At 40.4% G+C, this 26000-nt stretch overlaps 1 protein-coding gene across 1 annotated transcript; it reads right to left on the reverse strand.

Moving 5' to 3' along the window:
* Positions 1–9087: 9087 nt before the first annotated feature.
* On the reverse strand, positions 9088–25940 carry LOC138590425 (potassium voltage-gated channel subfamily KQT member 2-like). The gene is made up of 6 exons (XM_069661063.1): positions 25852–25940; positions 21355–21560; positions 18744–18834; positions 15065–15196; positions 12617–12710; positions 9088–11705 (listed from the first exon to the last, which is right to left on the reverse strand). Exons 1-6 carry the CDS (start codon positions 25938–25940, stop codon positions 10857–10859), a joined length of 1461 nt encoding a protein of 486 aa, XP_069517164.1. The 3' UTR covers positions 9088–10856.
* Positions 25941–26000: the final 60 nt, after the last annotated feature.

Consider the following 26000-nt stretch of genomic DNA (forward strand, 5'->3'; position numbering starts at 1 on the left):
ACTTCTAGAGCAAACAGATTAATTATAAAGCATCATCTCCGATAAAACTTTATATAAATGGTCTTGCCCCGCCATAGATGAGGGAACTTCCTGTAAACACACGTCACTCCTCCCCTGAAAGACAGTCATCTTTTGTATCATAAGAAAACCCTCTGTAGGCGAGTCAAGGACTATTTATTTAACAGACTCTACAGTTTCCTTCAATTTCAGCCTCCCACCTTCCTCTTCTGAGTTTCCCTCCTTTCAAACTGATCTCACAGAAGCTGCCCTGGTGTTATGAATACCATTACAGACATGTGAAGCTGCTAATATCACATAAATACCATCAGCATGCAAAAGATATGGAGAGATACTTTCTCACTTCAGTTTTATATTTCAGTTTCATTAAATAACCATGTAGCATACTTTCAGTAAATTACGAAAATCCCCAAAACTATGATATCAGAGCTTATGTTCTTTGGGAGCATTCATACACGTTTTCTTTCTACAAGCCTTTTTCACAGCAGACATTTTTACATCCAACAGGTGTTTATAGTAGCATTAATGATGGCTGTATTCCATTTAGCTGCTTACATTTCATGGTCCTGGTTGTGTGTATGCTGACTGCCTGTCATGGCTTTCTCAGACACCTGAACAAAACAGAACCGTTGTTAAAGATATTAACACCTGTGCTTTTCCTTCTGTTGGATGTAAAAATGTCCGCTGTGAGAAACGCCCATACGATGTTTTCCCTCCTTTGGATTTGGTCACTTGTACAAACAAATCGACAGACTACCATCCCCCAAGTTTGGATTGGTTATATGTCCCAAAATCTTATGGTTATTTTTCAGCATCACATTTCCCAATAATGTCATGTCCATCATTAGTAGGCAGCAATCAAAGCACCAAACAGCTTACAGAAAAGTTAGCAAGTTTAAATGACAAAGTGAAGCATTAAATAACCTAATGGTCACATAGTTTTCTAACAGGTTATTGGAGGGAAAAAAAACTGAGCTTTAAAGTCGAGCTGAATCGGCATTTCGAGAGTATCTAGCTTCCGTATCGTGACGTATTTCCGAGTGAAACAGGACGTGCAGGCGGGACATATCATTAGAGGGATTTGATTTGATCGTTGAGAAGTGGGCGTAGACAGACGTTCTCCACAGCGCAGTAGCCAGCTAACTGACCGAGCGTTCTTGCTGCTCTGCGGCTAAATGTTGCAGATTGATTGGTTGAAATTGTTTGGTGCTAACTTACGTAAGCACGCGTGAAATTTAGTTTTACCCGAAGAAAAAATGATCGGATTTTGATATAATATGAAGAAATTGATTTTCTGTATTTTTTTTGGCTTATATTGTCAAATAAAAGGATTAAAATGACATTTTTCATTTCACCTTGACTTTAATTCAAGTGAATATCAGACTCTCATGTTTCATGTCAACAGAAATGCAATGAATACAAAAGTTGCTCCAAGGAAGCTATGTACTGTTTGCTAACACATTCCCCATGTCAACTTTAAAAGTTGAAAATTAGTGCTGCATGTGATTTAAATGAACATATTTAATTACAGGCTTTGTTATTAATTAATTGCAATAAACTGGATATCTCCGTGATTTTTGTGACAAGCATTGCATTACAGGTAAACTTACTCAGTCTGCATCACTGTGTTTCCAGATGGTTGTATCTTACTTCCACACTTTAATTGTACTCTCTTCTTTGCCTTATTAAGTCTTAATTTACAAACTACTTTAATCTGATCACTTCAATCTCCCCTACCAACACACATTACCAGATGACATTAGCACCTTTCACAAGCTTTAAAAAACAGCAACAGATTTAGGTTTATTTTAAAAGGCAAAGATTTGGATTGTTCTTGCAGCTTCCTCTGTTTTCCCCAGATAGCAAAAAAATAAATAAACCGCAGGTTTAAGCATGGTTTCCCCTTTGTTTTAGTCTGAACAGGTGTGTCTGAGTTCAGGGAAAGGGAAGAGGTTCTAGATGTACACAGGTGGATCAGGTAAAGTCAAAGAAATAGTGTCAAAAAGCATACTTACATTCAACATGCAGGGCAGTCCAAAGCATCAGCAGCAGACTGAGCAGGAAGTCAGATTATACTGTGGAGCTAATTGAGTTAACAAGCTGCAGGTGTGTGTGCTGGGTGGAGCTTGATCAGGTGACCGGCATATGATTGGAAGGTCTGGGGCCATCTAGTGGACAGGAGGGGGATGACAAGATCTGGAGAGTTCAATTAAAGGAGAGGCCTGAGGAAGAGTGAAAGTTAGAAGGTGGGGAAAGGGAGACAGGGAACTGCTACAACAACATGGTTAAAGCTCTGTTTCAGGATCATAATGTGTAAAAATAAATATAACACCCTGACCACCACAGAGATTGTTTTTAATTCACTTTTATGTTATGTGAGTTATATTTGTGTGTAATTTTTACACACCTTTTTTTAACCTTTAAAACAAGGAACCTTTAAAGAATAAAAGTTTATTATTGATACACTTAAACCACCACCTTGATAACCATACTCCAAATGGGCTGTGTAACATGTTACCATTATTTTTATCTTGCTGCACACAGCTTTTCCTGATAAGACAACATTAAAATTGCAATGTCATAACAGACAACACATTTTGTTGTTGTTTTTTAATCTTCACTAACTGGATCCATCAATGTGTTAGCTGGTGTTTAAGTCATCGCTGTGTAGCTTTAGTGTATTCTCTATGAAGCACATGCAATATGTGTAATAACGGATCGTGTATTATCTTCACACAAGAATTCCAGTTGTCTCTCTGATTTCTATACTTAATGTTTTCCCGGCAAGCAAACACACTAACATACTCACGATGCTGCAGTCCAATAACTAGTATATCAAGCTAATTTGTCTAGTCAGGTTAAATACATTAATAAAATTGCTCTATCCTTCCTGCCATCTGATGAATGGATGACTAGACTTCCTCCCCACTGAAGCCTGGAGGGAATTAAGATCAATCCAATTCAGTAATTGTCTGATGATTAATGATAAGCTGTGTGCACTCAATTAGGATTAGTACCAGCGAGGTATCATTCTTCCAAAGGAGCCGATATATGGATGTGTTTTTTTATCGGGCAAATATTGTCATTTTGAAAGAATTGTTCACACAAATCACACGACTTTCAGACTACACACTGAAGCTCTGCACGTGAGGAGAGAAGTTAATTACCGTAAGTGACAGGGGTCTGACCGCCGTTATAAAGCCCCTGTGTACATGTGTGTCCTCCATATGATTAGGTTTTTCATGTGTGTTAATTCATGCTGTTTTTTATAAACAGTAGTTTATTTAATTGTTTTAACATGATTTTTCTTGGATGCAGGAAAAAAAAGCAAATTAACATGTAGTTTTTGTATAAGGCAAAAACTACAGTTACAAACAGAAAACATGTTTGATAAATTGCTAATATTACACTTTGCTCTACAAATCAGAGCTGAATGAACAGAGGAGCAAGATTAAACAGTTGTCTTCACTGAGCTACACTCATAAACAGCAGTGTCTCCACATGGTTAAAATGAGGTTCCATATTGTGACAACTCTAACCGTAGACCCTCGCTGTGCTCTGTTGGTTTTAATCTAATTTATTAAATTGAAGAACATCTCTTATCCAAACCTCATGGGGATGGAGGAAAGGAGGAAATCCAACCATGTAATATGAGTTCTCTCGCCACTATAGGGTCAAGAAAGGCCACCAGGTCTGCTTTCATTTGAAGTAGTAAAAGGACCATTGTCTCTTGTATTATCCCAAAGAGTGCTGTCAGTACAGCTGAATCATAGTTTTATTTTTAAGCCTCTGCAAATGTGGCTTAAAACAATAAAAATGCAAGTATAATATTTAAGTTGAGAGTTTCATTAAGCATCTAAACAAATCTGCCTGAAAATAACAGTTGGTCGTGACATACGGACTAAGCTGATCTTTTACTTGGTGTGTAGCCTCCTGGTTGACAGAGCCCGAGGAACAGGTTACCCTCATCAGGGGTGTTCAGTGACTGAGCCGAGCAAACCCAGAGGTGGCCATATTAACAGCACCCTACGAGTGTGTAGGGACCTCACATCAGTCCCACAAAAGGATAGAGGTATTCTCCCTATAAACGGGAGGAACAACTAACAATAGTGTGTTATGCTGGATTAACAACGGGGTGACTACCGGTGACAGGATATCCCTTACAGGAGGCCTTAATCCGGAAGGTTTAATAAGGGAAGGAAGCATAAGCCCCCAACATCGGCTATCCGCATCAAAGTTGGCAGTTAGCATACACATGATACGATAGGCGAGATGCCCCTGCTTGTTCTCATAGGTATACTCCACTGTGGTCGACTCTCAACACCCTCTGACCGCCGATAATCACTTGGGATGCTAATCCTCAGTGTAAACATCCAAAAAGTGGCTGTGTGACTACTCCTATGATGGATCTTTGGAATTAATTGGTTAATTTTATTAATTATCCAAGCTTAGAGTGGTAATCTCGTTCTCTTTGGTGGCACCAATGGCGTTAACGGTAATTGCGGGAGCACACTTCCCAGATATCCATTCCTCACACCAGGTTGCGGACCTTCGGGGATTGAACGTTCAGTGTAGCAGCCCCCACCCTCTGGAACGCTCTCCCTCCCAACCTCCGCAATGCTCCCACACTGGACTCTTTCAAAATACTCCTCAAAACCCATCTATTCAACACAGCCTACAGCCTTTAACTCCAGTCATTTAATGTACTGTGTCTAGTCTGTTTGTGAGTGTTTCTGTGTTCCTCTTTGTAAAGCGACCTTGGGTCCCATGAAAGGCGCTATAAAAATTAAAGTTATTATTATTATTATTATTATTAGATATCCAAATGTGTGACGTCCACGGTTGGCTCCGGTTTCTTGACTTTCCTCGCTGACGGTCGCTTTCCTCTTTAGACTGTTTGCCTTCATCTGAGCGTCCAATATGTTTCTTTTTCTTTGGATTTTCACTTATTTTAGAAGTTGTATCTGTAGTCATTTATCTTTTCTTTGTTTGTTCAGCCATAGTAGATCACTGTTTGCTAGCAACACTTGCAGCCGCTTAGCTCCGCCTACCCTCTCTGGCAGACCAACCACTACTGGGTGATGGAAAACGCGTCACTAACTGGGCGCCGTAAAAGTTGCACCGGATACCCAGTCTGTAATACTGTCGGCGATAGGTAGAGACTTAACAGACATTTATTTACATGAAAATCTTCGAGATTATTACTTTGAATGCACTGAATTAAAACCAAGTATCAGAAAGGCTAAAAAGTGAGGACTTTCTATTAGCTCAATATTTCAATTTAGATTGAAACCAATTTTCAATACATTTAGGAGCTTATTTTTGTGCATATAAATCCCTATATTACATAAGGCTATTGTAGATTAAGGTTTCCAGTGTCTTTAATATAAGGGCCACACTTCTCCACTGAGTTGTCAGTGACAACCAAATGCATCATGGAGCATTAAAGTAATACAGATCGCCTTTGTCTTTTTACAATGACCACAAAAGCAGCAAGTGAGTAATTAATCTAAAATATGATATATGTTCTCCAATGTTATTTACACAACCGTTAATCCACACCCCTGTCATTATTATAGACCTGTCTGTCTCTGCATGTGTGTGTGTGTGTTAGTGTTACAGACAGAGAAAGGAAGGTCACCTGCGCCTGCCCTTGGTGGACATCAATAGCATTTTGCCGATGTTAACTCGCACTATATATAAATACAATGTTTACATGCAGACCTATACACAAACACAGCTGCTGCCAAGGACACAGGATCACTTCATCCTCTTCTCCGTAATGCAGAAAGTCATTTAAAGCAAATGAAGGCTTTACATTTGATCCGAGCTCATTTAAGGAAACAGCAGAAGGGTTCATATGCATTTAGAGTACAATCAATTCAGAGGGCATCACAGTCATTTGTTCCTATAAAGAGATGAAAAGAAACTGTGTGTGCACAATGAGGCTGCAGGATGAGCCGCTTTTTATTGCATTCCTGTCAGTGCACTCAGTGGTGAAACATGTTAGCACACATACCATTACCAAAATGCATACAGCCCATCTGTTTTAGGCCTCTCTCTCGACAGGTCAGATCACTAATGGTTCCATTGATTGTTGGGGTCTTATCATTCATCACCAAAGGGTCAATGTCCTACCGCTCTCTAATGATGCTGTTTAACAAAAATCTTTCATCTCTGAATAAACGTCCTGTGCAGGTGGGATTCAAAAACTGATGATAATGCAGAAAAATGGCAACAAAGGGGACACATTTTAATATGACTAATTCAATTTTAAAGCAAAATGTGATTCAGAGCAAATCTACGGGTCCTGAACTTGCATTTTCCATTCAGCCGTTATAATGATTGCATGCACGTATTCACCGGCGTATAGCTTCAATTTGTAACACGTGTCTCTGCTGGTTGTTTGTCCCGCCGTCTGTGCTTAAGGTGGTCAAGGCGTCTGCAATTCCCCAGGAGCTCTGGAGAGTAAATAAGTCTTATGTGCTGTGTCGCCGTCATCTGACTTTTATTAATGAGCTAATCAATTCCTATTTGTATCACCCTTTCAGTTTAAATCTGGGCCTCACAACACTTAACAGATTGGCTGACCTGAGGTTGAGCGTGTGGTATGGAGGCGCTCCTTTACTATTTCATTGACATTAGGCTGAGGTGGTTTAATAGGCTGTTAAATAAAATGTGTCAGGACGTAGCAATGAATAAATCAGCTTTTTGCTGAGGCATACACAGTAGATATTACTGTGGTTTAATTTACACTACAATGCTTTTATGCAGTGTGGTTTTGGGGATTATTGTTTATAATATGTGTTAGGCCTCCTAATAAACATTTAGAAAAAAATGTTACAGAAAACATTAAAGTAATAATCTCCAAGATTTTAATTTAAATAAATGTCTGTTAAGTCTCTATCTATCGCCGAATGAGGTAACACAATGGTGACTGAGCCTATGGCCCACGGATTAAAGCCTTTGCATTTGTAGTATTACAGACTGGGTGTGTGTGGCAACTTCCATGGAAAAAATCACAAGCTGCGCCCAGCTAGTGACACGTTTTCCATCACCCAGCAGTGGTTTGTCTCCCAGAGAGGGTAGGCGGAGCTAAGCAGCTGCTTTCCGGTCTCTGCAAGTGTTGCGAGTAAACAGTAATCTACTATGACTGAACAAACAAAAAAGAAAGATGACTACAGATACAACTTAATAAAATAAAGAAAATAAGTGAAAATCCAAAGAAAAAGAAACAAATTCGACGTTCAGATGAAGGCTACAAAGGAAAGCGACCGTTACAGCAAGAGTTACAGCCGTGACAAAGTGAGCCAACCGTAGACGTTAAATTGGAAAGTGTCCTCCCAAAATCACAACATATAGCCATTTGTTGGTGCCAAAGAAAACGAAACTGAAATCTTCAAGATTGTCAGTTTAAACCAAAACAGTCTTTCAAGCATTTCTTGCAACATTTCAGGGATCTCCCCTTTCAAAGTAGTATCCAAAAAGAAAGGTTTTCCGAATTTGGTGCTGAAGCTCTTGACTGACACTGATCCCTGACTTACCCCATCCAACACCCTGATCTTAAGAGTGAAGGAACTGTGAAACAGGTCTGCCTGTGACTATGTGGAGAGCAAATCCCTGCAGCCATGGCTCAAAATCTTGTGGAAAGCTTTTCCAAGAACCACATTCTGATGAGTCACCCATTATAAAAGGTTCATAAGGTTAAACTAATGGTGTTATTTAAAGACCAGCTCCAATTTTAAGACATATAAAATGCTCTGCTTGAAATAATAAATTGTGTCTGATATGTTTTTTCTGCAAAATACGTTTAATTACCTTATAAAAATCCTCCCAAAGCATCTCCTTCTGCTTCATTAAAGGAGAAGTTTGGTATTTTTAAACCTGGACCCTATTTTTTTTGCAAATTTGTGTGTAGAAATGACTCATAGAAACAAAAGATTTTGGAATCGGTCCAGTAGATGGCCTCTGACGTTTCTGGTGTTTCTGTTTACACAAAAAGGATCTTACTCTTTAAAAAAAGTGCGATCTTTTTAGGGATCATTTGCATAATGCTGTCTGACACCTGGGGTAACAATCTGAGCCTGTCAATGGCAAAAACAAGCACTTTTAGTGGATGTAATTTGATCAGGCTTTTAAAATTGCTGAATCTGCATAGGCACCACCCACTATGCACATTTCCAACCGCCCCCTCTGTGCCATCATTTAGTGGAAACTTGTTGAAACTTAGCTAGCTTGAAATGTAGTAATCAGTAGTAGTAACGTTAACGTTAGCAGTCAGTAGTGAGTTTGCAAAAATGACGATGAAGGTTACAGCTGGTTCGCACATCGCCAAAGTGGTTGCCATAGGTTGCACATAATGATATGCATAGCGTCACCCCGTCCAATTTACGGGATTTCACTCACTCACTTAAAATTTTTGCCCTGCAAAATGTAAACAAATGCAGAGTGCAGTTAATCACTTCGTCTGACACCCACCCCCCATCAGCAGTTTCAGGCATTAAAAATAACTATATAGAAATAATCAATCTTGTCACTGATGGTCTGGTTTGCTTTTGTAGGTCATATTAAGTCATCAGAAATTATTTCAGTCTGTTTCATAACCAGCAAAAAACTCCTCACAGGAGCTTTATTAGGAACAATGTTCAGGTTGCCAGGTTGTGTTAGATCTCTGTGGCTGGTGTTTATCTCCTCTATTTGATGAGGGTGCACATATAAATGTTTGTCTAATCCATTAATTAATACAAGTAGGTTTCACAGGTTCTAATAAACCAATAAGTTTGTAGTAATACAACGTAATCAGTTGTCAACAAAGGGATTTTGTTTCAGATTCTCTGCAGTGTTTTTTTCACAACCTGGCAACCTTTGTTCCTATCAATACATCTATCTATCTATCTATCTATCTATCTATCTATCTATCTACAGCTCTTTGTTGCCATCTAGTGATCTATCGTCACTATTACACCACACATAAAATGAACCTCTCAGTCTTGTTCTAACACAAATAAACATATTACAATATTGCTTTATGTACACATAGTAAAAGGAGAGCCATGTGATGGTTTTCAGTGATGTACAAAGTTTTATTAATGAGGAAGAAAAAGGTGCAGTTACATGATGGTGTTGAACTAAGAGCTACTGTATTATGAAAAAGCCTACAGGTCCTTTTTTGGGTTGTAGAAAACATGCCAGCAGGTTTGTTTCTTCTTTCCTGAAAAATAGTGTGAACAGTCTCTACTGAATGACATTACCCCTGTTATCATGTCCGTGTTTTAGGGCTAATGTTAACATGTTGTAGTTGAAATGTACGACTTGGGTTAGTTTTAACAAGATCTGTTGCATGCTTTAGATACCCCTATGAATCCCATGCTTTTAGCATCATCAGAGCCTAAACTTGTAACCTTGTTCAACTGCTCTAAGGCCACAGTATCCCCTACATGACATGTGAAAATTTACTTGCATGTCTTTTATGAAATATTTCTAATAATTTCCTTTCAAATAAAACAATGGACTTTGGTGTAAAAAACAAGGTCATGTCAGTGTTTCTAAAATATGGTTCTTGATTGCCTTGCTTGCTTTTTATTGCATTTCCTCATTTAATGCAGGACTGACAGCAGCAGAGTCTAAATGATTGAACTATGCATCGCAGGCCAAACGCCATCGTCTCCAAGTAACAGGTGTCTCATATGATTCACTCGACAATTCATGTTGTGGGATAGCAATACAAAAAATGAGCTTAGATCCATTTAAACCCATATTGATTCCATATGTTGCAATAAACATTTGTATTGAAAGTGTACATAACTTGTGAACAGAAAAGACTTGAAATTAGCAAGCTCCGGCTGCATTTACATGATTGGAATTCAAGCAAAGCCCCATAAAGAAATTAACATATTGTAGCTTGAAACCAGTCATGCACGCACATTTTCATCTTTTATTCACCGCCTTGTTTGTCTGTATAGAAGGAAAACACTTGTGGGATTTTTCTGCTGACTTTTTGCAGTTGTTGTCTGGTTTTTTAGCCCGCACGACGCAGTCCTTAAATCAACCGTTTAACATGCCATGCTGCAGGTTCACTGGATTGTTGACAGGGAAGTATTTGCTAAACTTTGAGGATAATTCTGTAGAATTCAGTATAAACAAGGCTAAATTAATGATGCTGGATAGCAAGCATTTAATCGGCAAGAATCTAATTGATCATCAAAGCTACTGTTTTGGCATCATAACACCTCAAGTCATTCAAAGGTATAGAAGTTATCAAGACACTATGCTAACCATGTGATAAGATTTGAACGCATTGCTTACTCCTGCTTTTTTTTAAGTTAAAGTGGTCAGTGTAACAGAAGTAGTGCTGTAATGCACAAAGGTGATTTTCTCTTGTATGTTTCATACAAATCAATGTCAAGTTAATGCAAACTCAAGTGTCATAAGTAACATTCTCAAAGTCTCCTGTGCCTTTCATCACTAATAAATACAACAAAATGTCCCAAACTTAGTTAAAGCAATGTCCCGAAACAGCCATTTTTCTGTTAGATCAAGATCTTGATTGAAACAATGCAACTGTTAATAATCATCGCCTGTAAAGTGTTACATCACAAATAAAAAAGAAGGTGATAAAGGACAACTCCTTTGTTTTTAAAGGACATATTTGTACCATCTTCAGTTATAAACAGCTAATTGTAACCATTCATTTAACCTTAAATGGTCCGTAATAGCTTTGTCAGCAACAACAGTCAGTCAGTTGGCTACGAGGTCTAATGATAGGTCCTTCCTGAACTGAAGCACCCATCTCTTTCAATACAAGTTTCTCTTTTCTTCTCAGATCAGTCCCTCCTGACTCACTTCAGTCCCGGCCATGCCCTCTCTCCACCTGAGACCTCCCCAGTGAAGGACAGAGGGGAGGGAGCGTACAGGTCTGAGTCTGTGTCTGATTCTCCCTCGGCTATGAAGGGTCTGACCCTGGCACAGAGTGACGGTCCGGCTGCAGCTTCAGTCGCCGCACCAGCTCCCCCTCCCGGGCCTGCAAAGAAAGATGGCCCAAAGAAGTCCTCCTTGGCCTGGGAGATGCTGAAGCCGCTGAAGGAGCGTTCCAGCTCCTCATGGTCAACAGATGGGATTGATAGAGACGTGTCGCTCTCCACAGCTGTGATATCCTGCTGACACCTCTGCCTCCTGTGGCGCCTCCTGCTCTGGGAGCTCTCTCTGCCACTGCCGCCCTGACCGGAGGAGGATCGGTCGTGAACCGGAGCAGGCGGAGGTGGGAGGCGGAACAGGGAGGGCGAATGATCACCACCAACAGGTGAAGGGGAGTTTGCCACGCTGCTGTTCCAGGCAGGCTGGCTGAGGGGGTGCTGCAGCTGGTGCTGCCAGGAGGTAGAGGGGCGGCTGTGGCTGCCAGAGGGAGTACCCACCGATATCACCACTGACCGACCCAGTAAAGGGTCTTTCTTTTCCATAGACCCATCAGAGCACGGGACATCTGCAGGTGAGCATGTCTTCACCTCCTTTTCCTCCTTCACCTCCTCTTTATCCTCCTTCTCCACCTTGCTCTCCTCAGGGCTGTGGTAAGGCGGGGCTGGATACGGCTCTTTGGAATTGAAAAAGGCCTCAGTTTCTGAACGGGGGATTCCCATACGCTGCACATACACGTTGACCAGGAAGTCAAGTTTCCTGTCCATACAGAGCACCTACAGGGAGAAAACCAGAGTTACCAAGTAGTATTTCAGATCCACCCATGTGTCTCCGACAGAATGACACTGTTATGTGTATATTTGTAAGAATATATTACCCTAAAAACTGAGTAATGGCATAAGACGGCCTACATTAAGAAGAGGTTGCACCACAATCATTTACAGGAGGCACTTAATACAGGAGAATATCTCTCTCTCTTTCTCTGTGTTTCTCTGCAGAGCAAGTGATTGTAGACCCTTTGCTGAACAGCAGAACGAACAGAAAAAACATAACAATAAGTAAGATAAAAAATAAAGTTCACTGGACGATGTGAGGTCACAGTGACCTTGACATTTGACCACAGAATCTGTTCATACTTGATTCCAAGTCGACCTTGCTACCAAATTTTCAGATATTTCCTCCTGGTGGTCCTGAGATATAATGAGCTGGGGGCTGCTAATAACCAGGATTTGTTTAAGGACACTAATGTCACAGTGAAGTTGACCTTTACGCTTTTGGATGAAAAAATCTTACAGCTCCATCGTTTTATCTTGTCAAACATTTGTGTGAAATTATGTCAAAGTTTGCTCATGAATTCTTGGCCAAAAACATGTTCTCAGAGATCTCAGTGACCTTGACCTTTGACCACAAAATTCTAATCAGTTCATCTTGGAGTTCAAGTGGATACAGACGTCTCTGAGGTATCACATTCACAAGAATGGGTGAGACTAACAGACAGAAAAAAAATTATGCCTCTGAGCATGGCTATTGCCAGCATGGAGGCGTGAAACAAATTAACAATAAAGAAAGTATTTCCCATCATCAACATAAAATATAAACCTAAAAACACAAATTATAAGTAATCTAATGATTGACATCACTGTACATTTTCTTGTACAACATTTACAGAGCTAATGAAACATCGTACCTGCTTTTCCACTTTGACCAGGCGTCCCATCATGCTCGGGTCCTCTGCAGCCTCTGCATCAGGTTTGGGACCTTTGCCAACAATCTGGTCAACTCTAGCGTTTGGAAAAATTAATATCTGAGATTAAAAAACACTCTTGGGATTAACCCATTCCTTTTAACTTAAGAGGTTAATGATGCCTTAATGTAAATTACTGGAAACTAGGTACAGAAAGCGTTTGTGTCGATGATACTTGTCAAGCTAGAAATGTGTTTTGAATGAATGAATGAAAGACAAACACTTGAGTAATTCCTCAGGAAGTATTGATTTCCGGTGGTCGGAGTGGATGCATGCACAATGAGATCAGGCAGACTTTAGTTAAACGGTGAAGGGGACATCTTGTCGCGGGCCAAAATGCATCGCTTGGCATGCTTTAGTTGTGCTTCATGCTTCATTTCCATTGCATCCTACGGGGGGAGCTCTCCCTCTGTCTCTCCAGTATGAGAGCAAGCAAATAGCACTGTCAAACCCCTGTTGAGTCAGGCCATATGACAAGGCTCATTATCATTCAGTGAGAAGCTGCATAATGTCTCACCTTTCTGTTTTCTGGACTGGGTTTGATATAATGTGATATACGAGCAAAAGTAACAGCACAACATCTTCAAAATGTTCAAAACTGTTTTCAAGCTTTTTCTTGATTCTTTTCGGTATAAAATCAATCAATCAACCCTTTCATGCATGAATTCTAAATAAATCACAAAGCATCTATTTTAAAACTAATGAAAACTTAATATTGCCATTTTCTTCCCTAGTAAATTATATTTTAAGGGAGTTAAGCATTTCTTCACTGTAGCAGACCCATTGCATAAGCAGAGCGGTAACAACTATAATCTGTAATATTGAAATAAATTACAAAACCTGAAGACTACTTAAAAATCACAAAGTTTTTAATTTAAATAAATGTCTGTTAAGTCACTATCCATCACCGAATAAGGTAACACAATTTTGATTGAGCCTACAGCCCACTGAAGAAAGCCTTTAAATTTGCTGTATTACAGACTGGGTGTCTGTGAAATAAGTGAAAATACAAAGAAAACTAAACAAATTCATCGCTCAGATGAAGGCAAACAGTCTAAAAAGGAAAGCGACCGTCAGCCAGGAAAATCAAGAGTTACAACCGGATCGAGGACGTGGACGTCACACATGCAACACTGTTTGGATATCTGGGAAATGTGCTCCTGCAATTACCGTGCCATAGGTGCCACCAAAGAGAACGAAACTGAAAATCACTAATTTGACATTGCTGTTTCATGGGACTATTAAAGCGTTAATTGTATGCTAATATGAAGTATAACATACTAAGTAAGGTGAAACCCAGGCACAAGCCCAAGAAGCAGAATATATCCTTTAGCGCACAGCATCAACTTAAGTTGACATGCATTTTAAGTCACAGCAAAAAGTAGGCAAGGAAGATTTTAACATCTGAATTAAAATATTGCTGATACACGTTTTTTGAAAAAAAAAGTGTTTTTTTTCTTTCTAGTTTCCTGAATCCATCTCTTGATAATGGGACATGGTACTACAGTCAGTGGTTCAAAATGACTTTCAAATATCTTCTATCACTCTATCAGTGGTGCATGAAAGGGTTAAGATAACTTCATTTCAGCATGTTTTACTCAGCTAAATGAGACAGGTCACGTGGCTTGAGCTCAAAAGGGGTCCATCAATCAAAATAATAAGGTAGCATGTAACTGCTTTAAAATTTGTACTCTGGTATAAGGAGCATAATGCTGGTAAAAAAGACATTCTAGAGGTGCAGTCTATTAACCTAACCTAGGACCTTCAGTAGACTTCTTATGGCGAGGTGTTGATGGGGGAGGGGGCCCCACAATCATATCTATCCTGGCAAGGCACACAGAGACGATATGAGTGCAATGCAAAATGAAGCAACGTGGGAATCACATCAGCTATGGAGAACAAGTTTCAATATATTCCACACACACAAGACATACGGAGTGTCTGGCTTGCTTCGTGGATGAAAGTGCATGTGTTTCACAGTTGGAATATATGTAATCTACATGTTAGACCTTAAGGGGATCAGAATGTGGGAGGTTAAACTTATATAGAAGACAATGTGAGTTATACAAAAAAGGTTAAATATAAAATAAATAAATTCAAAGGAGTGAATCAAAATCTAAAGTTCAAAGATTTGAAACTGAAATCTGAATACAACACATGTCGTTTGACAAATGAAACAGGCACATTAATGAGTAGTGTGTCACAACATGTGTGTATCCAGCAGCTCTACAAACTATTACTGAATCACATTTTGACATACATGCCTACATATCCAAAGGCTCACAGTGAAAGTTACATTTACAAAGGTTTATCTCGCTCAGATGACCTGAAAATGAGTGTGGGTCAGATGTAAAGTTTTGCTTATGTACTTTGTCATGAAAGTACACTTGCCTGGACTGGAGGTTCTTAATGCGAGCCAGCATGTCCAGGTGACCTGCAGAGTACTGCTCTATCACATCCATGACATCGTAAGGCCTCAGGCTTTCTTTGAACCTCCTCTTTGACACCAGAAACCGCATGACGCTAAGGGAAGAGAAGTTTTTTTCACATGTGACACACAGAGACTGAGCATGCCTTTTTGACAGTCCACCCTTTGACTTGTCTGAAAAAGCACAGGTGTTAGTAAATTCTTTAAAAACACAATTTTCCTGGTAAGCCATGACGTGTTCCTTTTTTCCAGCAAGAAGAATCCGGCTTGTCGCACTCTACTGTGCTGTGATTGGCTACTACTTGAAGACTCAAAGTAGCCACCTTGACGACACCTGTTCGTTTGTAAAGAACTGCTTTGAAGTGGCCATATTTGAATGAAAGGGTGAATACTCAATACTTAAAGAAGACTTTAAACTATTAAGACCTTTTAATCATGAGGAAAATGTTTAGTGAGGAATTAAATCAAGAGAGAAGGAGGGTAATTTTCTCATAGGCTTACATACAATTTGACTTTTTTTGCAACCATTGGAGTTTCCCTCTGCTGGCCATTAGGAAAAATTCAGGTTTCAGGCATTTCCCTTATTGGCTTCACTTTGAAACCAAGAGCCTACCTTCGACAGCCGTTCCCTAGCCAATCACAGCACAGTAGACTGGGCCAAGCCAGAACCCTCATGAGAAAAATATAATGCAGCCATAACAATGTGAGATATTCACAATTGGACCCTGAAAATGAGGAAGCTACATGGAATTCAGAAATTAATCATTTTATTATCCACACCTGTGCTGTACTTGTACATGCAAAAACATCTTTTTTCAAAAATGCCTAATATAACACTTATATACAGTTTTCCTTCTCTGTCGGAAATGTTTTAAGACTTCAGTGGTATTTCATAGTTTGACCAGATCATTTTAGTTCAAGGCCCATTTACTAGATTTCTATCACATTTGACTTTGTCAGCAGATGGAGTTGGCTGCAATCAAGTGACCTGCAGTTATAGTTGCAACTCCAAGACAACTGTGTAAACTCCAGTTGTTAATAAAGACAGTTAGATGTGGTTGAATGTTCTAGAACAACATAGTAAGTGGATCTTAGGTGATATTATTTTGTCTAATTACTATTTACAAGGTCAAGGATTAACTTTAACACTCAAACTTTGATATTTTCATACTTGGTGGATATAACAGCACTGAACCAACAAAGGTTACTGAGATCTGAAAACATAGCTGAACACATTATCACTACAACAAAGCAAAGGGCAAGTCAGATTAGATTCAAAAGCTTGAAGAGGAGGTAAATAAAAGAGTCAGAGCTACCAAAATAAATGTATTATTCCATCCATTTTGTTTTGCAGCTCAGCCCACATGTCCCTCTCCACAGCAACCCTTTCCGGCTCCTTCAGGCGGATACCGAGGTGTTCCCAGGAAAGATGGGACATAAAATCTCTTCTTCGAGCTCTGGATCTACCTCGCAGTCTCCTTACAATTGGACTTGTCTTGAAAACCTCCAAAGGGAGGGCCCCAGGAGGCACTGTGAGGGAGTAGTGGCTCTACTTCGAATTTCCTCCCATGACCAAAGGTCAGGGTTGGAACATAGATCAACTGATAAATTGAAAGCTTTGCCCTTCTGGCACGCTCCCTATTTGAGTTTTGTACAGTAGGAACAATGCTTGCATTACTGCTGAGGCTGCATCAACCTGTCTGACAATCTCAAGATCCATTTTATCCTCACTAGTGAACAAGACCCCTAGATACTTGAACTCCTTTGCTTGAGGCAGTAACTCACTCCCCACCCAGAGGGAACAATCTACTGTTTTGAAGCAGAGAACCATGGCCGTAGACTTAGAGGTGCTAACGGTCATCATATTAAAACACGACTGCAAAGAGCTCCAGTGACTGCTAGCGCTCACAGTTTGAAGAAGCCAAAAGAACCATATCATCTACAAAAAGCAAAACACCCACTGTGTTTGTCTTTGTGCCGAGGATACAGACACAGCTGTCACTTAGGTAATGCAAGGACCAGATTTCTTGAAGAAACGTACCCCATATTCCTGCAGTACCTCCCACATGAAATCCACAAAACACATGTAGACTGGATGAGCAAAACTCCCACGACTGCCCAGCAATCCTGCAAGGGTAAAGAACTGCTCCACTCTTCCATGGCCAGGATTAAAACTGCATAGTTTCTCCTGAATCTGATGTTTGACGATTGGTGAGGCCTCCTTTCCAGCATCCTGAAACAAACTTTCCTGTGGAGGCTGAGTAGTGTGATACCGCTATAATAAGAGGAAACCTTCTGGTCCAAGTTTTCAAAATGGGAACCACCCCCAAGTCCCCTCAATCTCAAATCTCATTCCGACCTGGCCCCCTGCCACTAAGGAGCTTCTTGCCTACCAAAAGTCCTTAAAGTCCATACCTAAACTCCTCTTACAGCTGGGCTTTTGCTTCTGCAACCACTACAGCCACAGTCCTCTTGGCGACCCAACATGTGCCTGCTGCTTCGAGAGACACCTGGGCTAACCAAGCCTGTCTCCTTCTTCATCCTTAAAGATTTCTTTATCGCCATTGGTGTCAACCAACGTGTTCTAAGGTTGCTGCCATTGCAGGCATCGCCAAAACTCCTAGCACCCACTTTCACAATGAATGCTTTGCACATGACCCACTCAGATTCCATGTCCCCAACCTCCCACAGGATGCAGAAGAAATTCATCAAAAGGTGGGAGTTGAAAACCTCAAGAAGAGGGGCCTCAGCCAGACATTCCCAATTCCCCCCCACTACTCGGTTAGGACTCAGATCTGTTCAGAAGCCTCCCAGCCATCTGACCCAACTCCATAGGTGGTGATCAGTCGAAAGGTCTCTGAGAAGGTCGCAGATCAGATGAAACAACAATAAATTTGATTGTTGATCATCGATCTCTGGCCTAGGGTGTACCAGGTATACTTTTGATTCACCCTACGCTCCAACATGGTGTTGGTTATGACCAATCCACAACTAGCAGAACAATGAAGTCCTGGGCGACACATTTTCCAGCACTCCGCCCAGAGACTCCAATAGAGCAGTATCTATGAACTGCTATTTGGTGCATAAGCACAAATAACAGTCAGAGCCTTCCTCTTGGCAACTTGCAGACACATTGAGGCGATGCTTTTGTTAGTCGGGGAGATTGCTAACACAGTAGTGCCCGCTGGCGGCTCGAGAGTTTCCCAACACCAGCCCGGCCTCTCTCCATGGGCAAAAAACTTCGGAGCCCAATACCTCTCCCACAGATGCTGCTGGCTAGTCCCTCTCAGGTCTGGCTCAAGGATGTAGCCCCAATTTCCCTGTTCTGGACAAAGTAACAAGGCTTATTTCAAGCGACTCACAGGGGTAGTTTAAATTTATATCTAAATTTGGACCCTCCCCTGGGACCACTTCAACTTTTGAGACCCTACCGGTGGCCAGTGCAGGCTGTGGACTGTATGACACAGCCTGTATGACTGCCCATGTTGCTTATTTCTTCTTAGCCTGCACCCAGTTCCTAGATCCCAGGAATTAACTAGTTCTGAACAATGAATTTTTTTGACCACTAGGTAAAAGACAAGTGAAGTAAGCATCGCAGAGCCATAAAAAGAATGAAAAAGTATTGAAAAAAAAAATCCTTACCAGATCGCCCTTATTGTAACCTTCAAGCCAGGTGGTAATTCTTGAGTGAGAAACTCACAGTGGCAGCTCTTATCATCACCAATTTCCTCTCCTGGGAGGCTCGCCTCTATAGAGCAAAGACAAGGACACTCTTAAAGAATATTTCATCTGCAACCACATGACCAGGGTCTGCAGCAGAGGCATAGCAGAGCTCTTGCTTCTAGCTTTAAAAGGTGCAAAATTCAATTACCAAGTTGGTTTCAAGCCAGTTAGCCAGTTTGTGAGCGTAGTGAGCAGGCTTTGTGGAAAAACATAAGAAAAAAAAAGGACTTGGTGCAGAATTGAAGGATAGTCTTGCTGGGATAAAGCTTTACTGGAACCTTTCAATGGTAAGTACTCTCTTCCCACCACCAATTACACTCTAGATCAACATTGTACTAGCATGTTTTGTTTAGCCGGAAGGCTGCTCTATGGATTTTGAAGAATATTGCCCGAAGGCAAAAGTGTCAAAGGCCTAATCACTGCTTATCAGAACTTAGATGAGAATCTGGTAGGGAAAGTGAGGTCTCTTCATGCAACCTAAAGCAGGTCTTTGGTGCATTTCATCTCTGGGTCAGTTTTGGATTATCTTGGCACCACTTGACTTGAACCCCTCATTAACTCTGCCTACCCCTAATGTAAATAAATACGTTGTTCATCTGTATGGCATTCTTTAGAATCCTAATAAATACTTAAATCATTTCATGCTCAGCTAGTGTCATGCTTCAGTCGTCAGTCATTGTCAGGGGGGAAAGAAAGAAAAAAACAAATAAAAGGGTTCATGTCAAGTGAACAAATTTAAGCAGATTCCAGCATGCAGGTGTCTCAGACCCGTGACTTGTCTTTTGATTTTTTTTTTCCCCCAAAGAAGCCAACCAACAAAATATCCCAATGTCTTACTTATTAAACCTTCAATTGCTGCAAAAAGAGAGAGAGGAGAGACATGGAAAGAGATTTGTTATGGATCCTAGCAGGATGACTATGGCAGACAAATCAATTCCAAACATGGGAACTTGTGGATGCCTCTGATTGGTTTCTGGCTCATGTGAAAGGCCTGGTCCCTCTTCTCTTACATCTACACGTAACAAGCTGCAAAAATTATAAAGCTTATAACATGTATGACGAATATATATAAGTAGGCATTACAGTAGTATATCACAGTCTAAATTGAAGACATGTCATGATGACTTGTCTAACCTGGAGTACTCTTCAGTCCAAAGTCTTCATCCTGCATTTCAATCAGCACTTTAACATGCCATGAAGCGGAAGAAGAAAAACAACTAATGAGAAGTGGTTCAAATTGTTGAACGACAATGCAAAGAAATGGTGAAGGAAAAGAAGTATAGTTGTAGATAGTGATACAGTGGCCGGGATGACATATGGATGCAGTTGGGCTGTCTAGCATTAAATGATGGCCGGACACCAACATACAAACCAACAGAGCTCTGCCTCCCCAGCAACCATGTAGAAAGTTTGGGTTTAGTTTGTTGAGAAAATCTTTTAGTCCATACGATGTCAAAATATCAGTTTACCAAAGCCAACAATGTCACATTTCCTGTTTTGTCAGCAACCCAAAGATACTCAGTTTACTGTCATAGAGGAGTAACATAAAAAGAAAATGGAATCCAAAGATCACGGCGTTTTTTTCTTTAAAAATGACTGAAACAGGTTAACCCATTATAAAATCGGTGATTACGACTTAAATAGTTGACAGCCTATCAGTTAATTGATTGATTACTGAAGCTCATTGCATATATATGAGATGTGGTGTCCAATATGATGTTGGATTAGGCCATCCCAGCACACTGACGGCAGCTAGCCTGACTCTGTCAAAAAGGTAAGAATATCTTCATATCTGTACAAGTTCAGTTACTTCGCTTGTTTTTTATCTTTTGAAAAAACGAGCATTATGCAATCAATACCATATTCATGGTTCAAAGATTACTTTCATATTAATTAGTTCCCCTCACATAATGTTGAAATTTGTGTTTTTGAACAAAATGTCAATTCTATTGAATAGGTTGTGATGAAATTTGGTTAAGCAACTCATGTCCCACTTAGAATTTATGATAGGAACCTTTGTTAGCATAACTACAAGCAGCTATTGTTAGACATGCTGATGTTAGCATTTAGCTCAAAGCAACACTGAGCCTTAGTATAGCTTACAACGCCACTAGTGTGGCTGTAGAGTGAGTGTAGAGTGTAGTGTGACAGGTGCTAGTTGGTGGATTTTTGTTCCCAGGTTCTGCTAACTGTCTTATGGCTTTAGCTTCATATTTACCATAGCAACTTGAGTGGTATTGATCTTCTCAGCTAACTCTCGGTAAGAAAGTGAACCAGCGGATTTCCCAAATTTGTTTCTCTACTTAGTTAAGATTTTTTTGATGGTTTAAATGCGGTTTTATCTCAACATGAGTGCAATTACACAAAAGAAAAACGTTATTCAAAATGCTATGACCAATTAGCTTGTAGCTAAAACAAAAGCAGCAGCAGTTGGTACTGTTCTTCATAAGTCAATATGGACAACCAGGGTTAGCAAGACGCATCATTAATGTGATCACATGTCATTCTGGACTGTGTGGAGTCTCCTCACCCTCTGAGTTTTGGCGTGAAGTGCTGCCCCGGACTCTGAAGGCGTGCTTTGGCCCCCGGTTCTTCTCATTGAAACTCCAGCTCTTGGCGACCTTGCTGGGACTCCCGTCAGCCCCGTCCTCTGCCCCTGGAGATTGGGCCTTCCCCTTGACCACAGGAGTCTTGGCAGGACTTGGAAACACCTTGTCCTTCAGGCTGGCCTTCCGACTACAAAAAGCAAGTAATGAAAAGGGAAATGTAACCACTTAAAATGTATGTTTTTTTACAGCAGCATTTCATGTAAATAAATAACTATCTCTTACTAAATGTCTTTTTCCTACTGCTTTGTTGCACTAAGGTTATTCTTGGGAATTTTTTGAAGAATTCAGCACCGATATGATATTAAATCTTACCTCAGCAGCAATGCAAAATGGGCAATGTCCTACAGCAGAAGGAGCCATGTCCACATACGAACATAGTGGAGCATTCAGTGGGTCAGGCAAGCAGCAGGAAGCTACAAGCAAGCATGCACGGGAAGCAAAGTGACACTGCAAGTCTCAAAAGGAGGAGCCGTGGTCTCGCTCTATGCAAAAAGTGAACACAAATCATGCAAAATAATTCACCATCATACTGTTTGCTCCGCCTGATACGCGGGAATCGGTCAAAGGAAACGCATTGTTAGGTACTCAGCAATATGCACCTCGTCTGCTGAACAGAAGTTAATAAGGGCTGAATAGGCAAAAAAGGCAGCAAGCAAATTAACCGCATAAAGACATTACTACACAGAAACCATAAATCAACTGTGACAGGGCGGAAAACACAGATATATATTTGCATTTTATCAGAGAAACAGGTAAAAGCTGTTGGCAGATAAGCTGTTGTGTTCACACAAAACAAACTTTTCAAGTGGACATCATCGACAGAGATGCTTGGAGAGATTTCATGAAATATTGTCTTGAAAAAAAAGCCCCTTTTCTATGATTCCTCTATCTTTTGTTTAAAGAGGGAGCAGAGACAGGAATGTAAGGAGACACACAGACTTGCAGTGCATGATTTTAGTATCTGTGCAGCAACTATACCTAATGGTTCTCGGACAGCACCCACAAAGTCTGTCATTGTGTGCATTTTCATTACTGGAGTGGTGAGCAGGAGAGGAGACACAAAAAGATAAAATAGCAGTGGGTACAGTCACAAAACAGCAGTGTGTGCCATACTGTGATGCCAGAAACACTTTATCATTACTCTAATGAATAACCTGTTGGTCAGGCATATCATATATTCACTCTTTTAAATACCCAAATCTCTTTTGTCATTTTTCCATATGTGGAATGAATTTAAGAGTCTGCAAATTTAAATAATAATTATACAAGATATGTAAAAGGCTTGCAAAGGGCTGAGTCATGATAAAGTGTCACTACATTATCATTAATTTCACTTGTTTCTTTATTCAAAAACAGTGTGATAAGTATCAAGCAAGGCCTTAAAGTGTTCGGAGTCACTTCTTCAGGAGGTGGTGCTGAAAGCTAGAGTTTCAAAGAACAGCTTATGGGTGAATATTTAATAAAGCTGTGAGTTGGGAGTGAGGCCAAAGTGAGCTGATCTTTGAGCACCACATGAGCAAATGCAGCAAGACCGTTCTTGAAGGAGGCACTTAACACATAACCACTTCCATATCTGACATACAGGACTTACAATAGCTCTCAACATACACTCACACACACACACACACACACATATATATTGTGCACACACTCCCTCAAGAAGAGTGCCTCGGCAGCAGCTAAGAGCAGAATTGAAGAGAAGCCAAAGGGAGGTGACAGGAGATAAAAGAAACATTCAGATCACAGACCTGGGAGATGTTTCTGTTTGAGACTCCTTCCTAAGAGGGAAGGCAACACTGAATTTTAGACAATATAAGTCAGCAGTGTATTACACTGTATGTCATGTTCATTTTCACTTCATGTTGTCAGGCTTGAGTTGATTAAACATTGTGAACCACTTGTCAAGCAACAAGGAGAATGTCTAGAGAAAAGAATGAGAGAAATACAACGTATAAAATCAAACGCTGGCATTTATGTCACTAGATATAGATATGCATGAAAATACTTTTCTGTTTAACCTGCAATAATGGTTTTAAGATGATATTGTGAAGCTAAGGAGGACATTCAGCAAAAACTGAGCAACTGACCCTTCGCTAAGCCCACTGTCCAAGCCTAAATTAGCAACCGTAACTATAGGCGGAGGTCTGTCAAGCTTTCAGATGCTGAACGGTTTGCATAATCCATTGAAGATCAACAAAAACTCCTTCGTTTGCTGCAAGGTGAGATGCTAACTAACTTGGCTAGGTTAGCATGTTAGCAAACAAAGAATGAATATCAATTGTAAATTAATCCAGATCCAGTGTGTGGATCAAGCTAACTAACTTGGCTAGGTTAGCATGTTAGCAAACAAAGAATGAATATCAATTGTAAGTTAATCCAGATCCAGTGTGTGGATCAAGCCCACGATGTACGAGCAATATCCTGATGCGCTTTAAACAAAATGAAAAAGTGGGATCATTTAGTTCCCACTAAACAGGGCTATACATATTAGATAATTAAAGTTATAGGAACTCATAACTAAACATTAGCTTAAAATACAATTGACCTATCCTGCTGTGCAAGAACATTGTTCCTGTATGATTGTCCTTAACATGAATTGTATTGGGGTGCCTGACGCTTGCATTCGGACCTGCAAGCTTCTGCTTTGAGTTTTATGTCCTCTTCATTCTCAACACTCCGCTAACAAATTATATTCTGGATGTAGTTTTCAAATGCGCGCTGTCGTCCTTTCTGTCAGCTTCTCTCTGATATTTGGGAACAATTTTTCCAGAAATCTGCTATTATTTTCCTTAGAACATCTCTCACATAGAGTTGAAAACCCCATAATATTTACATGCCGGGGGCGGGGCGAAAGCTTGACAGGCGTAGCAACAGTAACAAAGGGGGGCAGGACTTAGCGAAGAGTCAATTTGAGCATTAATTCGAAACAGAGCTCGGGTCCATCTAATGTATGCAAACAACCTGATATTCACTTCTTTGAGCTCTGTTTTCAGTCTCAAATCAAATCAAGCTTTATTGTCATTTTACAATGCACCGATTATACAGAGCAGAATGAGATGGCGTTCTGCAGGGACTCTCTAATCACAATGACATAATATAAAAACACAATAAAGAAACACAATACAGTCCCTGAGCCCAAACCGTAAAGGGAGCCTGCATTTTCTAAACAGGAAAAAGGTGCCTGTTTCCAACCGATTAAAGTGACAAGAGGCTGACAAACATCAGGCTCCAAAGCAGCTCTAGCATGTTCACCACTAAGCAGCTAACTTTGTAATTCAGACGTTTGATGCTAAACAGATAGTGTGTGTCAGGGTTATAAGAACATGTTGTGCTGCAAACAGCTTCCTGCTGCATCTTAAATCAGCACTTTGAAACTGAACTAAAACAGTAAAGTTACAGACCTTGAACCAAAACAATGAAAGAAGGTATAAGACTGGAAAGAAGAGTTACTGCAGAGTGGGGTGATAATTCTCTGGTATGAGCGACCCCTTCCACATTATATATAGTTGTTGGGTTGATAGTAACGATATAAATAATGATGAAAGCCACTGTAAAGCTGTATTAATCCGGTTTTTTTTTTTGTCTCTTTAAAGTCACAGTCATGTCTTTGGCAAGACGTGAACTTAACTTTAGGGGGTGGATGTAATATCTGATGTAATATCAGCAAATCTGAGAGCAGAGGAGAAAGACAGCGTAGGCAAATATGAGCCCAAACCCTGGATTATAAATGAAGACCTTCATCCCTGAAGTATTTTGGGTGGTTTTAAGTGCAAGAGACCTGCATGGGAAGATCAGAGCAACTACGGGCAGCAGGCCCAGTTCTCCAGGGTTCAGGTGAGGTCTGCATGCTCTTCTTGTTGTTGGCAATCAAGGCAATCAGTTTGTGTTATTGCATCTAAAAAGCAGCTACAGTTTAAAGGATATTTGATGATTAAATCTTTTAGACCAAAGAACAACTTGTTTTAGCAGTACTACCTGCGCCATGACAACAATGATTCTGAGACTTTGTCTGTCTGATGTTTGCCCTTGGCAAGTAGCATACAGCAACAGCTAATCCTTTTTTCTTTTGTTCAGATGTCTTTTTTTTTTCAAGATTATATATTCACAGAGGCGCCGGTTTAGCTCAGCGGTTAAATTGCACGTCCCATATAAAGAGACTACAATCCTCCATGTGGTGGCCCTGGGTTCAACTCCAGCCCTTGGCCCCCTGCCTCATGTTGCCCCCACTCTCTCCTTCCTCGTTTCTGTCACTATTCGCTATCCTCTCTCTAAGATAAAGGCATAAAAGGCCCCAAAAAACCTGAATAATAATCTAAAAAAAGATAATTTATTCACATATAATAATCTGTCGTGTTTATACCTGACTAATCCCTATAAACAGGTATCTGTATAAAGCCGATGCATTATGAGATTGATACCTGAACGACTTTCCCTTCAGATTCCTCAGCAGGTCCAGCTGATTCAGAGGTGGGATGAGTCTGGGAAAAGACAAAGAGCATCTTGTCATTCTGTCAAGTCACTTTCTCCCGCTCAGTGTTAAAAGGTTAAAGCTCGCCGTCGGGCGCAT

Source organism: Semicossyphus pulcher, unplaced genomic scaffold (genome assembly GCF_022749685.1).
Source record: "Semicossyphus pulcher isolate SPU_LCO1_2020_fin unplaced genomic scaffold, fSemPul1.0.p SCAF_13, whole genome shotgun sequence".
Taxonomy (NCBI): Eukaryota; Metazoa; Chordata; class Actinopteri; order Labriformes; family Labridae; genus Semicossyphus; species Semicossyphus pulcher.

Excerpts from the sequence above, each read along its gene's own strand:
- LOC138590425 (XM_069661063.1), bottom strand. The coding sequence starts at position 25,940 with ATGACAAGATGCTCTTTGTCTTTTCCCAGACTCATCCCACCTCTGAAT. Across the intron at positions 12,711-15,064 it reads ATTAAGAACCTCCAGTCCAG|AGTTGACCAGATTGTTGGCA; the intron begins GCAAGTGTACTT and ends TCCAAACGCTAG. Across the intron at positions 11,706-12,616 it reads TGGTCAAAGTGGAAAAGCAG|GTGCTCTGTATGGACAGGAA; the intron begins GTACGATGTTTC and ends TTCTCCCTGTAG.